Source organism: Athene cunicularia (assembly GCF_003259725.1).
Source record: "Athene cunicularia isolate RWA chromosome 1 unlocalized genomic scaffold, athCun1 chr1_part1, whole genome shotgun sequence".
NCBI classification, from domain to species: domain Eukaryota; kingdom Metazoa; phylum Chordata; class Aves; order Strigiformes; family Strigidae; genus Athene; species Athene cunicularia.
In genome coordinates, this window is record NW_020799091.1 from 82,023,081 (window position 1) to 82,036,466 (window position 13,386).

The 13,386-nt window shown below is 38.7% G+C and overlaps 1 protein-coding gene across 4 annotated transcripts in view; it reads right to left on the reverse strand.

The window, feature by feature from the left end:
* The window catches only part of SCML2 (Scm polycomb group protein like 2), a 59,012-nt gene that overhangs the window by 14,392 nt on the left and 31,234 nt on the right, over positions 1-13,386 (reverse strand). For all 4 annotated transcript variants that reach the window (XM_026858509.1, XM_026858517.1, XM_026858501.1 and 1 more), the window contains 3 exons: positions 8,192-8,442; positions 3,292-3,424; positions 1,326-1,529 (listed from right to left, as the gene is read on the reverse strand). In XM_026858509.1, the coding sequence (XP_026714310.1) occupies positions 1,326-1,529; positions 3,292-3,424; positions 8,192-8,442 (588 nt within the window). The remainder of the gene's footprint in view (positions 1-1,325; positions 1,530-3,291; positions 3,425-8,191; positions 8,443-13,386) is intronic.

Consider the following 13,386-nt stretch of genomic DNA (forward strand, 5'->3'; position numbering starts at 1 on the left):
ATCCAGGGCTACAGAGCTGGTTTCTTTGAATCCAGGCTTTGTGGTGAAGCCAGGTGCAGAACAGCAATTCTTTTTTGTACAGAATTTTTGAATGTAAACAAATCACAACTACATAACAATTCAGAATTTTTTTCCTCCTCTGAAGTAATTATTTTCAACTACTCAGTCACCGCCCAGATACGCCCCGGCCTACAATTTAGTCCTTAGTGATAAACAATCACAAACAAAATACTGTCAGTGCACATCTCAGTGTATTTTGTTCAAGGAAATTGATTTGTCTGGATTAGGTACAGCAAGGTATTAATGTAATAAATTTGTATATATCTTGAAAGAAAAAAAGCAATATGGGTTTCAAAACAACCCATACACTGCCATTAAACCTTTACTACACAGCAGAAAAGCAGCATCCATTCTGTGAACAAACTCATAGGGACACATAAGGAAGGCATACTGTAGTTCTGCTATATGCAGGTCAGGGTGCTGCTTTTTAAATATTGTTAAACAGCAACATCTTTATGAGGATTTAATTGAACCTGTATTCCACTAATCATCTTTCACATCTGGTATTAATGTAAGGATATTAAAGTAACACAAAGTCTTTTTATCACCAATGATGGAATTATGAATTGATGTGCTAACTGTTATATAGAATATTTCCTAGCCTAGAAGGAAAAAAAATGTCAAGCAGCAGCTATTCAGTTTGAGATATAGAGATAATTTATCTGTAGACCTGTCATTAATATGTAGCAGAAATAAACCTATTCCATAATAGGGGACATAGGTGGATGAACACTGACCTAAGATACAACTACAGTTCTGGGGGATGGGGGAAGGGAAGAAGCAGCAACTTGAGCATGTGGAATCACTTGTCTGGAAGCTAAACAGATTAGTTTGAAACTTTTCACCCACTTGGTTAAGGCATTAAGAACACAAACACTATGTATGGATAAGATTATGTGAATGACTTGGATTAATAAAGCTGATATTTCACTTGTATTGAGTTTACTTGACAAATGTTTGGCTACTGCTTCTAAATGAGGTGCATGAGCTCTTAGTATAAGAATCTAACTGTAACACATATATGTAATTTACCACTGCTATTGCTATATGCTTGGGGATAATTTGAACAATTCTGTAAATTAAAATTATCCCCAACCCAGAGTGAAATGAAACACACTCTGCCAACACTCTATTAGGAAAGAGGTTCACAAGTATATGCTCTTGACTGTGCTGAAATAGTTACAAAAGCGATATAAACTCATTGCAGCTACTTCAGTTCCTCTGAAGGAGGAAGAACACTGAAGAAACAGAACATCTTCACATACCAGTTATCATTTCCCCTCCATGATGGCCAGATTTCAGAAATCCAAAGACTGTTTTGGATTGATAGGCACAATCCACACAAGCCTGTACAGCCTGTTGAAGTACCACATTGACAGGACCTGGTCCAAAGTGATCTGGAAGCTGTTGAACCTTCTTCTTATCCAGGTGAGGCCCAGAATTTCCATGCTTGTTGACATAAACACAAACTGGAAAAAAAAAAAAAAAAAAAAGTGAGCCATATGTACTTCCAAGGAACTAAGACATGTTTCCAAGTTAGAACCGCAAACTCTCTTTTTAGTTTTCATCTTGAGGAAAAAATGTACTGGTGAACTCAAGAAGCTGAACATACATAGATACACACTTTCAGAGCATGTCTCTCTGTATTCTATCAAGGTTCTCCTCCTGTCTGAGTCCTAAACCCACCTTTTTTTTGTCTCTAAAGTCCTTCTCTACCACACTAACATAACAAAGCTGTCATAATCTGTGCATACCTTTTATTTTGACTAATGTCTGTTCATACACTAGTTCCAAGAAGGTAAGAATTACTGGCAGGTACTCTAAACTACCAAGATGCGATTCTAAAAATCTGGCCTTACCAAGTTACTACCCTAAATTTTCTCCTATTTGAGAAGCTGCTACAAAGACAGCCCTATGGTATATACCTACCACTGACGCTCACTCTGAAGCACCCATACAATGTTAACGTCTGCACATATAATGGTTACTGAAGGTCTGTACCTTCAGAAGCCCCAAATCACTAATGTACGGTTTCCACACTGCAACTTGGCCTTCTCTGCTACATAAAATAAACATACTTCTCTAGAAACACTGTAAGGCAGTTTAAAACTTAGCACAAAACAATCAAATAGGTCATCTGAAAGGACTTCTTACAGAAACTATGCAAAACTGTCTTTCAAAAGGAACAGCAAGGCAGAAAAACATGGGTTCTGTGGTGATGAAGCAGACAATCTAAGTATTCTGCTATACAGAAGACTGCCATATTTTCTGAACTGTAGTATTATTTGGGCTTAGTTATAACCCTGGATTTTTAAAAGTGAAATATTTCTGTCTTCATGCATATCTGCTCACTCTCTGATGTCTGATTGGAGGGAAACTATTTGTACAAATAATCAAAGATACAAATCAGCAAAAATAGTTTTCATGGCATCTTCTGTCTGGGTTCAAAAACAACTGCCTCCTGAAAGATTTATTTTCTTAGCAAAAACATACATATTTTCCCCTCATCCATGACTGAAGTAGGAGTGAGAAAAGCCTGACACCTTCTATTGTAAAAACAGTAATAAAGCATCCCAACCAATATTATCATAATTTATGGAGGTTTTAGAAAGTTATGAGGTTTCAGTTGACAACATACAAATTGTTTCACTATGGGGTTACAAGTTCCTCAATGAGTTAGTTCATTAAGTAGCTTATTTCTCTTCTTCCAACCTTTTTCAAGATACATTTCACTATATTTCAAAAACAAACATAAGAGGAAGAAGGGAAGTATTTCTTCTGATTGCCTTTACTTGGTTTAAACAGTCTGAGATGTTTCTTTTAATGTAAGGCTATAAAATCTCCATTTTGTTAGGTTACAATACAGTCTGCATGACATCAGAATATCGTATGGGTTTTCAGCTACCTCTATTCCAATTTCATACATTAAGGAGTGGGACAGACATAAAAGAAGTGTAGTTTCCTTCTTCAGACAGGAACAAACTGCTAAGTCTATCAGATCTATCAAAAGCTCCTGTGCTCCAGCACTTCTTGCTATAATGCGGGCATCAAAACACTAGTTCTGCAAAGAACACTGGCACCTACAAGTATATTCAAAGAGTAAGGTAGCTAGATAATGATTTACAGTAGTAAGTTTGCAGCACATTTTCCATAAAATGGCACTAGTAGTTTGCTTGAAATGGTAGCCATTTCACAATAAAAATGTCATTAATTTATTTATTTGTCTTTTACCTGTGGATATAACTGATGCAGTTGCACCTGACAAATTAACTCCATCTTTAAGTATCTGCGTAGTGCCACTGTCCCCCTCAGAAGAATGAGGAGAAGGAGATGCAAGAGTCAGCTGTTCTGGCAAGATTTTTTTCTGTTTAGAGAAAAAAAACAAAGTCAAAATATTTAATGTTTTTTAAGGAGTCTACAAAACCTTTGTACTATCAGTTACCTTATTACAAAAGTACTACACACAGCAGAGAAGATAAAGTCCAGGAAGGGAAGACCAGAAACTGACGGTTTGCATTTACAGCTACTTAAGTAAGGCAGTGGAAGACAACTTACTCAAAAAGGAACCCACCTCTATCTAAAAAGTGGGAAGAGAATGAGCTTTATATACTAATTCATGACCCTTCTAAATCTTAGGAAGCACACAAAAGGTGTTTTGGATTATTTCCCAGTACATGCCCTTCCTATCATCTGGCTTTATCACAACGCAAAATCAGTTACTTGGGCTGTGTATATATTCCCATATAAAGCTTGAGTCATGCTTAGGTGTCAACTTTACAGTGTGCCTAGGTTTTCCCTCAACTTGTTTCAAAGGGGCTGAAATACTCAAGTAATCACTTTCAGGAACTGGTGCTTTACACAAGGCATCAAATAAACCAGTAGTTACAATCCAGTCATGTGGGTTGCTAAAACCTTTTCCTTTCCCAAACCAAACATTTGCAGCTTATCATATGGCAGACAACCAGAGTTTGCAGCACAAAGATTTAGAAATTAGTCAGTGTGCATTATATTCCACCTGAGGAAAGGAGAATTTTATTGTAAATTGGTTCAGACTGGGGTTTAGAAAAAAGGCATGCACAAGGAAGGCTTTTTTAATGTGCTTTGACATTCTATGAAAATACATGGAAATAAAAGCAATAATGAAGGGGAGAAAAGCTCATCACCTCTCCCTTCCCCATTTATTCTTGCATGAGAACATATTATGTTCTCATTTTCTTACCTACCAAAAAAATTAGGAATGTAAGAGATTATCCATGGTCTTGACACTGCTGAAGGCAGCAGAGACTTGACTACTCATGTGCTCAGGATTTAGTGCGAAAACTGACCTATAGTGAAGTGAAAATTCAGTTGCTAAGGGAGGCGAAACCCTCTTCCATTTAGCAGTATTCATCCTTTACACTTAAAAGCAGCGTATTTTCCAAATAATATATTAAAAATCATGCAGAAAGCAATCAAAATATACACCTTCCTAATAGCAGCAGTACTTAACTTCTTCACAACATCTATAAAGAATAAATAGACTTTCTTATGAAATCTGGGGCGCTTTAAAGAAAATTTCTATGCCACTTACAGCTCAGAGAAGATAGGTTTGGCTGGAGAAACTACCTGACAATATGGCACTTGGTGGAACTGCCATGAACAAAAGAAATAGACTTCCAAGTCTTAGCATTGCATTGTGAATGAAACAAAGTGGCCCAGGTCAGACACTGAATCAAGTAGTGATGGATTAATTGTCAGGAATTGCCTATGTCACAGGGTGACAGAAAGGCGTCTCCCTATCCTTAACACAGAGAACAACAACGCACTTGGAACATTTGAGCTTTTGATCTGAAGTCTGACACTCCTGAAAGCGCCTCTGGAACAGGGACTCTTTAGGGGGGCAGCTGTCTGTGACCATGCTGCAAAATACGGGTGGTTGAGTTGAGGGGAAATAGGAGGAAATGGGAGAAACACAGGCATGAAAACAAATACAAACACTTAACTGTAGCACAGAGGAACTATCTGCCCTCCATACTAACATGTAAGTGTGGTGAGGCTAGCCAGCCTTTTCCTACCTTCTCCTTCAGGAGGAAAGAACATGTGTTTTGGAAATACAGCACGCCATGCTTGCTCAGCTGAGGTTTTAATTTTGCAACCACAAACTGATGAGCAGCAAACTGCGATCGCAAAGCCACGTTGATTCACGAGGCAGGCCATGTTCCCAGCAGGGCTTAGCATGTTTGCTTGGTCAGGGTGTTGATGGCTGGCCCCTGCCAGCTGGGAGGGCACGCCAGCTCCATTTGCCTGCAGAGAGCAGTGCTCACAGTCTGGCGCTACATAGCCAACTTCACAGGCTTTACCCTGATGCTTAAAAACTCTCTTCTTGTGGGGTCAAATTCAGGGCTGTGATCCACACTCAGAACAAGGCACTTTCTCAAGAAATTGTGGAAGGATAAAAGTGTACTTTTTAAAATAACGAAAGGGATATAAAGAGATTTCTTCTTCATTATGAGAGAGTAAAAACATAGAGTGAAAACTGGGAGAGACAAACAGAAAACAAAACCCAACATGCATCTCATACTTACAGAGAAGCTTAGAAAACTTTTAAATAAAGAAAAAAAATGACATAACAGCTCAACGTGCCTAGCTGTATAATAAAACTTAATACCTGCACAATGATAAACATTGCAGCGTAACAAACTTAAAAGGGCAAAGTCAAACAACTCTACAGAGCATCAGGCATAGACCAATCTCTCTAAATACACAGGTTTTGAACTACCACATAGCCAGCTCATGCTTGAAGCACAATTACTTAGCTTGAAATCTGGAGGGTTTTTTGGATCAGTCTTAAAAAAGTACTTTAGAATCTCTAGGCACATACCACTTGCATTACATTTGTGTATATATTGTACGGTATACAGGCTGTATATGGCACTCCACATAATATATACCCTGTCTGTGCAGAACTCCCACAAGGCCATTTCTTCTCTTCACCCTTATGCTAACAAGTGTAACAGTCCAAAGAAGCGCTTGCATATACATATAACATGTTGGCGGTTTAGCCATGTACCAAAGCAATAACAACCTTTCATGGATTCTCAAAAAGAGCTAATTTTTAAAGTTTTTAATGCGAAAGTTAGTGTAGTAAAACTCCCAAGTTAGATTAAAAAAACAAGGTTCTGCAAAACCTAACCCTTAGTTGCCTGGTCCCACAGAGGAACTCAGCAGTGTGTAGAGGTAACTCAGATTCACTGCCTCAAGACAGGGAGTATCAGCAGTAACCCTTATTCTGCAAGCAAATCCCCCCAAGTACCTCACACAGACCAGGTGCCAAATGCAGTGCCCCAAGGAGACACTTTCAGACACCCTGTTTTTAGAGCCCAGAAGCCTCCTTTAAGGGTGAGACGCCTCCAACTATTCTTTCAAAGGATACATAATGCCTCTCAATTTCCTTTTCATGAGACACAGAGGACAAACTCTTGGATGAAAGTGTGCATCCTTTCATACCCAAGTATGTCCTAAGAGATAGGAGTCCTGTGTTCAATGCTCTCCTTTAAAGCCCCTCAGACTTACGGAGAACACCCCATTCACCAGCTGAGCAGGAGCACCTTTGTCCTCTTTAATCCGTGTCTCTGTGCACTTTTATACACCAAGCAAGACATAAAGCCAGAGATCACTTGCATCAGTAGCCTACCAGTTTGGATGCCTGACTGGAAGGAGCAGGCAGCAGAGGAACCAGCGCTCAGCTTTCAATTTCTGGTCCCTAGAATAATTTCTTACCTTGTGGTCATCATTTCAACACAATGCCTGCTTCCAGTTTCATATTAGAGGCTTCTGGATATGTTCTAATTAGGTTATTTCACTAGCACTTTACACTGATCAGCACTATCACTGAGGAGTGAAGTCCCTCCTATGCCATTACTCCACTCCTTCCCTCACACATCACTAGCAATATATCCATAGCCCACAGTGATCCAGACTGGGAGAAAGACCCCAAAATTTCAATTTTTTGAAACTTTTCAGTTTAAGTGGGCAAAGAGAAAAAAAAAAACCAAAACCCAAAAACACCGCAACAAAAAAACTCCAGAAAAACCAATGCCCCACACTCCCCAGTGGTGCTAATGCAAAGGAGGGAGAAGCACAGGGACAGACAAGTTGGGGAAAGGCATTGCAGGATTGCTACTCCTCTTTGATAGCCTGCAGTGGGTGAGCAAGCCTCAGAAAATAAACTGTACTGCCATGGCAATTCAAATTGTTATGAATCTGCCCTGCTGTGATCCAATCCTTCCCTGCAGCAGCTGTAGCATTTGTGCTTTTTGGGGGTGGAGCAAACAAAGAAGGAAGAAAGAGGGATGGATGTGGGTTAGTTGTCTACCCATTCAGCTCCCTGAACTAGCTTGCTCTGGTACTATTTGCCCACCAGTGTTGGTGTCACATGGGAGTGGGAAGGGAATGGTTACAGCAGTGCCGATTTGTACCTGATCAAACAACTCCAGAGGAGCTGAAGCTGAAGGCAGCTGCCAGTGCTCCAGGTCTGACTCAGCTTGGCAGGGAGAAAGGCAGAAAGGCATCACATCTTTCACACCAGGGCAGAATTAGGTCCACACCTGGAGAAATGTATTGCCCGGAAAAAAGCTTCCTGCTTCATGCTAGTATCTCCAGGATTAGGGGGTATCCAACAGATTCATTTGGCAAATCCAGCTGTATGCTTAAGATGCCTAAATTCTGCAACAAAGCCCTCACTGTTCCTATTCCTTTGTTTCTAAGCACAAAACAAAAAAATAAATTTAGAAAAATTATGTCAAATATATATATACACACACACATTTCAGTAACAAAACAATCCAGACTAAAAAGCCTAAAGGCTTTCCCGGCTCTTGTAATTTTACTGGAAATAGCCATTCCAGAATAGTAGTTTTCAACACCAACAACTCACCCATAAATAAATTCATAATCTTGTTCTGGAATAAAATAATCCACAGAAGTTTATACTGAAATATTCCAGAATAGCTATTCTAGACTATTTCTTGTAATCAGTTGCTGAAGACAGTAAAGCCCTGAAGGCTGAAGACAGAAAACTAAAAAATAATAAGTAAAAAAATCTCACTGTAAAATTTTGCAATATGAAGTAAAGTAGTAGATAAGGACTAACCTTTTTTCCAGGTTTTAAACTTTTTTTCCTCGTTTTAAGATTTTCAGTATGAGAGGTGCTTTTTGTCAGGGGAATATTTTTAGGAGACCTGCCCTTCTTGGGAACTGCAGACTGTCCAGGGGGTTTGCCCCGACCTGGTTTCCTGCCCCGTTGCGCTGGTACTGGAGCAGATTTCTGTGGAGACTGCATTGAACGCCGGGTCACTTTGGAAGGGGAAGATTGGATTTTTGCACTGCTCTTTGTAATGGAAACTGAGGAAAAACAAAAACAAAAGGGAAGGGGGGAAAAACCTCAAAATGAACGATGGAAAGCAAATTTTCTAACAAAGGCTTAAAAAAATAAAAAGGTAGCGCACAATTTACATTGTAAAGTAAATATACTTGGATATTTTGAACTTAAGTGGTTGGCATGAAACTATGTAACTTCATTAAAGCCAAAGAAAGAATTCTTTATGCCCATTCGTTTAGTGGGACTTTCCTATGAGAAAAACATTCAAATAAAAATTTAAAAAAAACAATTAATTCACTCACCTTATAAATGCTTCCTATAATTTAATTATGATATTTATAATGTGCCATTTGTCAAGAAGGCCTTCAAAATACTTGACAAACTGTACAGCCCATAATACATCTATTCTCATCTAAGAGCAGTTTCCACAATTACAAGACATGCCAACTACTTCTATGGAGCTACAAACCAGTTCTGAGCAGCAAAGAAAATCATCCCACTGAACAGGAGAAACTGATGATAGGCAAAGTAGTATTAATGAGCATTTGTCCAAGATGACAGTTTAGAAAGTTAAGTTCATATAACTATACCCAAATTGTTCTACTTGGAGCCATCCAGACTAAAAATTTTATTTGGAAGGACTTCCAAAAGTCAAACACAAAGTATCACTTTTATTCATTCTTTACACTGAAGCGGTTCTTTATTGAATCTCCCATCCCAAACCAAAATTGATCCTATATGTATATGATGTGACTGTTTTATCATCTGGTATGAAACTGCAATATGTAATCAGATTTCATTGAACAGAACTTCCTATAATAGTTAGCAATCTCTTTCACCCAACGCATACCTGAAGTAATACTGACAGTTTTATTTTAACAATTCCTTTTGCAATGGATAAATTAAAACACCAGAATGCTAAACAAAACCAATGGATAAGGACATATTCATATCACGCCATTCTATAGCGGCATCTGTGGCCAACAAAAAGCAATTACTAAGTTCAGAAGTCCCAAATTTCTATTTTGTTGGTCTGATTCCTGGTAAGCAGACAGACACATAAGTTGAAGAAGAGGTAAGTAGTAGATGAAAACGGGAGATTCTGTGACATCAAACCACCCTTGTTGTGAAAGGTATGGGAAAGGAACACGCAACATTGAAATAATGTGAAGCCTTTACACTAAAATTAGATGGCCTTCTAGTATCACACTGCCCGTACCACTGCCTTTTGCATCTCACCAAAGATGAAACTCCTGTGACTTACCCTAATCTTAAACCTATGAACTTAATGTGACACAACTTACAAGTATTGCAAAATAGGGTTCAAGCAGGTTTTGACTGTGTCAATCATTAGAGCCTGACCCAAAGCACTACTGCTGACTGAAAGTGCAGCACAGAGGCCTGCTAATAGTTAATTTCCAGGACTTTCGTAAATTTGGAATATTTCTTCTCCTAAAACATTAGCATGTTGAGGCTTTCTGCTAAGCAAGTAAAACATGAAATAAAACTCAAAGATACATTTAAAATGAAATCTTGAGAAAAAAAAAAACATACTTAAAGATTGAGTAACAGTTTTAATGTCTAGCTCTGTGAGTGACATTCACCTTAACAGTCCAGCACCTAGCTTTACAACTGTTACAATTTTTCATTCAGGAGTTAACTGTTATTAAGTATTTTCAATAGAAAATGTCATGGTAAGATGAAATACACACTCCAAACAGACTTCTTATAAATACAAGTACTACTGACAGACATTTTTAAAGCTGTAGGTGCATTTACATACATTGCTATTTGATTTGGTTACTAATCTAATATTCCTAAATGGCAGTTCAGAAGAAATCTCTTCATTATGGCTGGTTGCAATACTAATACATCAAACACAGACATGATATCCCTAGGTATCTGAGAAGGAGCACCTTCTGGATGTGCAAAGTGATCGCTTTCCTTTTATTTATGTATGCCAAAAATTGTTTTCATGTGCAATGATGGCTTAAAATAAGATGAACAGAATTTTAACCAAATGCTGGCATAGCATTACTTTTACGTCTCCGAATTGCTGAATGACAACTCATGTCAAGTTGTATGTCTGGAAAGCAAAACAATATCTACTGCGTGCTGTACAATACAGTACTACATGTTGTGTTCTGTATTATGCTCACACCAATGTAAAATGCAGCTATTTTTATTTATTTGTGCCATACAACTACTACTACTAAGAAAACAATCATAACCTCTTAAAGAAATGTTGTTTTGTAAATTCTTTGTGCCTCTAACTGCTGAAATCTAGCAAACGCATTTCTATTCTTGCACAGTAAAGACACAGCTAGGGTTAAATACACACCTAATTGCAATATCAACAGGTTCTGGGAGCACAGGTATGAGTTTAGGGACACTGGGCAATCCCTGCTCCCTTCCAGAAGAACATTTACCCGACAAAGAGTAACAATGCAAACAGCTCCAACCACTTTAGGTTGCCCTCTTGAACCACACACATCAAGTACCCTTATCTCAGCATCTTCCTACCTGTATACGCCAGAGGACCAAATATTAGCAGCATTAAGCATTAAGGGGGGGGTGGGGGGGGTGGTCAGGTCCCATTTGGTATTTTTCCTTCTGCCTAGGGCTGAAGCTGCTGTTTTCAATAGGCAGGACTGCAACAAAGCCCATGCTGCCTGGTCAGCCTCCCAGAGATAGCAGCAAATGAAGAGGCTGCTATTTACATTTGTTGATTTAAGAGAGGATGGGGGGAATGCAAGGGAGTGGGAGACTGCTAAAGCAATTCCCATATTGTCTGCAGGCTGTATTGACAGTGATCATCAGTCACCTGCTCATACTTCCTTCACCCCGGCCTTCAGAGGGAGACCAAAGGTTACGCTGGGTCACAGGATCTGGAGGGAAATGAAAAGACATGCAAAATCAAGCTGCCAACCCACTGCATCTGTAGACAGAGTTACCCCCACTAGGCCACATGTTCCAAAAACTAAGACGTTTTAATAGTCTCATGAGAACTTGTTAAAATATAACGATGAAGAGAATAGAGGGGAAAAATGCCAAGCTCTGCTTGCAATTACTGCAGTATTTAGCTGGGATATTTACAACCAAAAAAGCACATTTGCCTTTTCAGGATGCTGCTTTGCATCACAAAGGCCTTCTCATTTGCACAAACAAAATCAAGCATTTGTGTCGAGTTGCTCTTCTACACAAATATCCACTACTCCAATTTCAGGAGTGGGATGCATTGCATAGTATTCTTTCCCAAGTCTCTTATTTACACCCAAAACCTGTACCTCAATAACTATATAAGCATACTTAGCCATAGTAATGTTAGCAACTGAACAGCATTTTCAAAGTTCACAGAGCCCTAGTTATACTGTCATGTTAGTGAGGGCTATCAGTGACTACCTTAATGCAACACACAAACAGCTTTTATACTTTCAATTACTGCTCATTCAAACATTCTCCGTTTTTTTTTCCCCAAAACTGTTCTGTGAGAATCCCAATACCTATAAACTTCGGATGCAACGTATATAAGAGAAACCCCACATTCAGTATCTTGGAACTTACAGCCTAAAGATGCATTGTCACAACTCAGTCCTCATTCGCACAAGCAGATCCACTGGAGTCAACTGAGCTCATTTGCATGAGAAGGACATGAAAGATTAGACTTCAGATGAGGGATTCAAATTCTGCTTGTAGAAGCAGAAAAACCACCCAGCCACATGCAGGGCTGCAAAATTTGACCCCAGCATGTTATCCCCAAGATCTTGCCAGAGTAAGTCAGATATTTAAGACAACTGTGAAATCTGAAGCTACTGAAATCTTCAGCACTTGGGAAGGGGATGGGACAGATGACAACTCAGAAGCCTGAGTTCTCATGCAATTCTAATTAGTAAAATTCCCTCAAATAATCCACAGTGATGGTTTCCTTCTATGTTTTTATGGCAAGCAAGGGAAAAAAAGAATCAGATTTGTAATATTTAAACATTAGCAATCTGCTATTCAGCTAGTGTCACAAGATAAGACTTTAAAAAACTGAAGTGAGATTACACGAAGCAAGGTAGGAACCCATTCTGCTGTATATTCTGTGAACACAGCATTTCTGTCTTAGGTGGAGGTGCCAATTAGGACAGTAAAAACAGTAATTTGGTGTTTAAACTAGCATTTCTTTCAAGACAGAAACAACTCGTATTTGTACTGCAGTATTTTTCCTACGCCCCCCTCTGAGACACAAGCCAAATGCTCTTCTGAGAATATAAAAACCTGGCCTTTCTCTCATCTACACATAAAAAAATACAAGGCGAAGAGATTTAGCAACTTACCCTAAATCCATGTGAGCATTCCACAGCAAAGTATAATAAATACCTCCTCAGTTCTAGCCTGGGATTTTAACTGTAAAATTAACCTTCTTTAATACAGTAAGTTATTATCATGATAGTTTTGACAACTGGCAAAGGAGGTGGAAAAAATTAGCAATTTTTCAAAACAGCTTACTGCCAAGGATTATAAAAATTTATGTCCTTATGTCTCAATTGAACAAGAGCACCATACAAAAGCATAAGTATCTGTAATGCATGCCACCTCTTTCTATCTGTGTTTGGATTACTTCTGGTTAAGAGGTAGCTGTGAGATCCTAATTGATATGTTGCTATGATACAAAATCAGTTAGAAGTCATCATTTTGCTATCTAAAAAGCGACACTGCACTTGGAAACTTCAACATCCACCTTGGCAAGACATGGACATTATGGCTTGCAATTTTCTTCTTTCTAGATTTTAGTTTCTGCCACCAGTATAACACAAGCAAAGAAAAAGTTTTAAAAAAAGAAAGAAAGAAAAGGAAGTCTTTTGCTATCTTCTGTGAAAAATCCTAGCTCTCTTTTCAGAGCCCTGAAAGGTGAAATGTAGAGCTCCGAGCAAAACCAGAGGAAAGGAAAAGATTTATTTCCTAGTGACTTCCCCAGGCAGCAT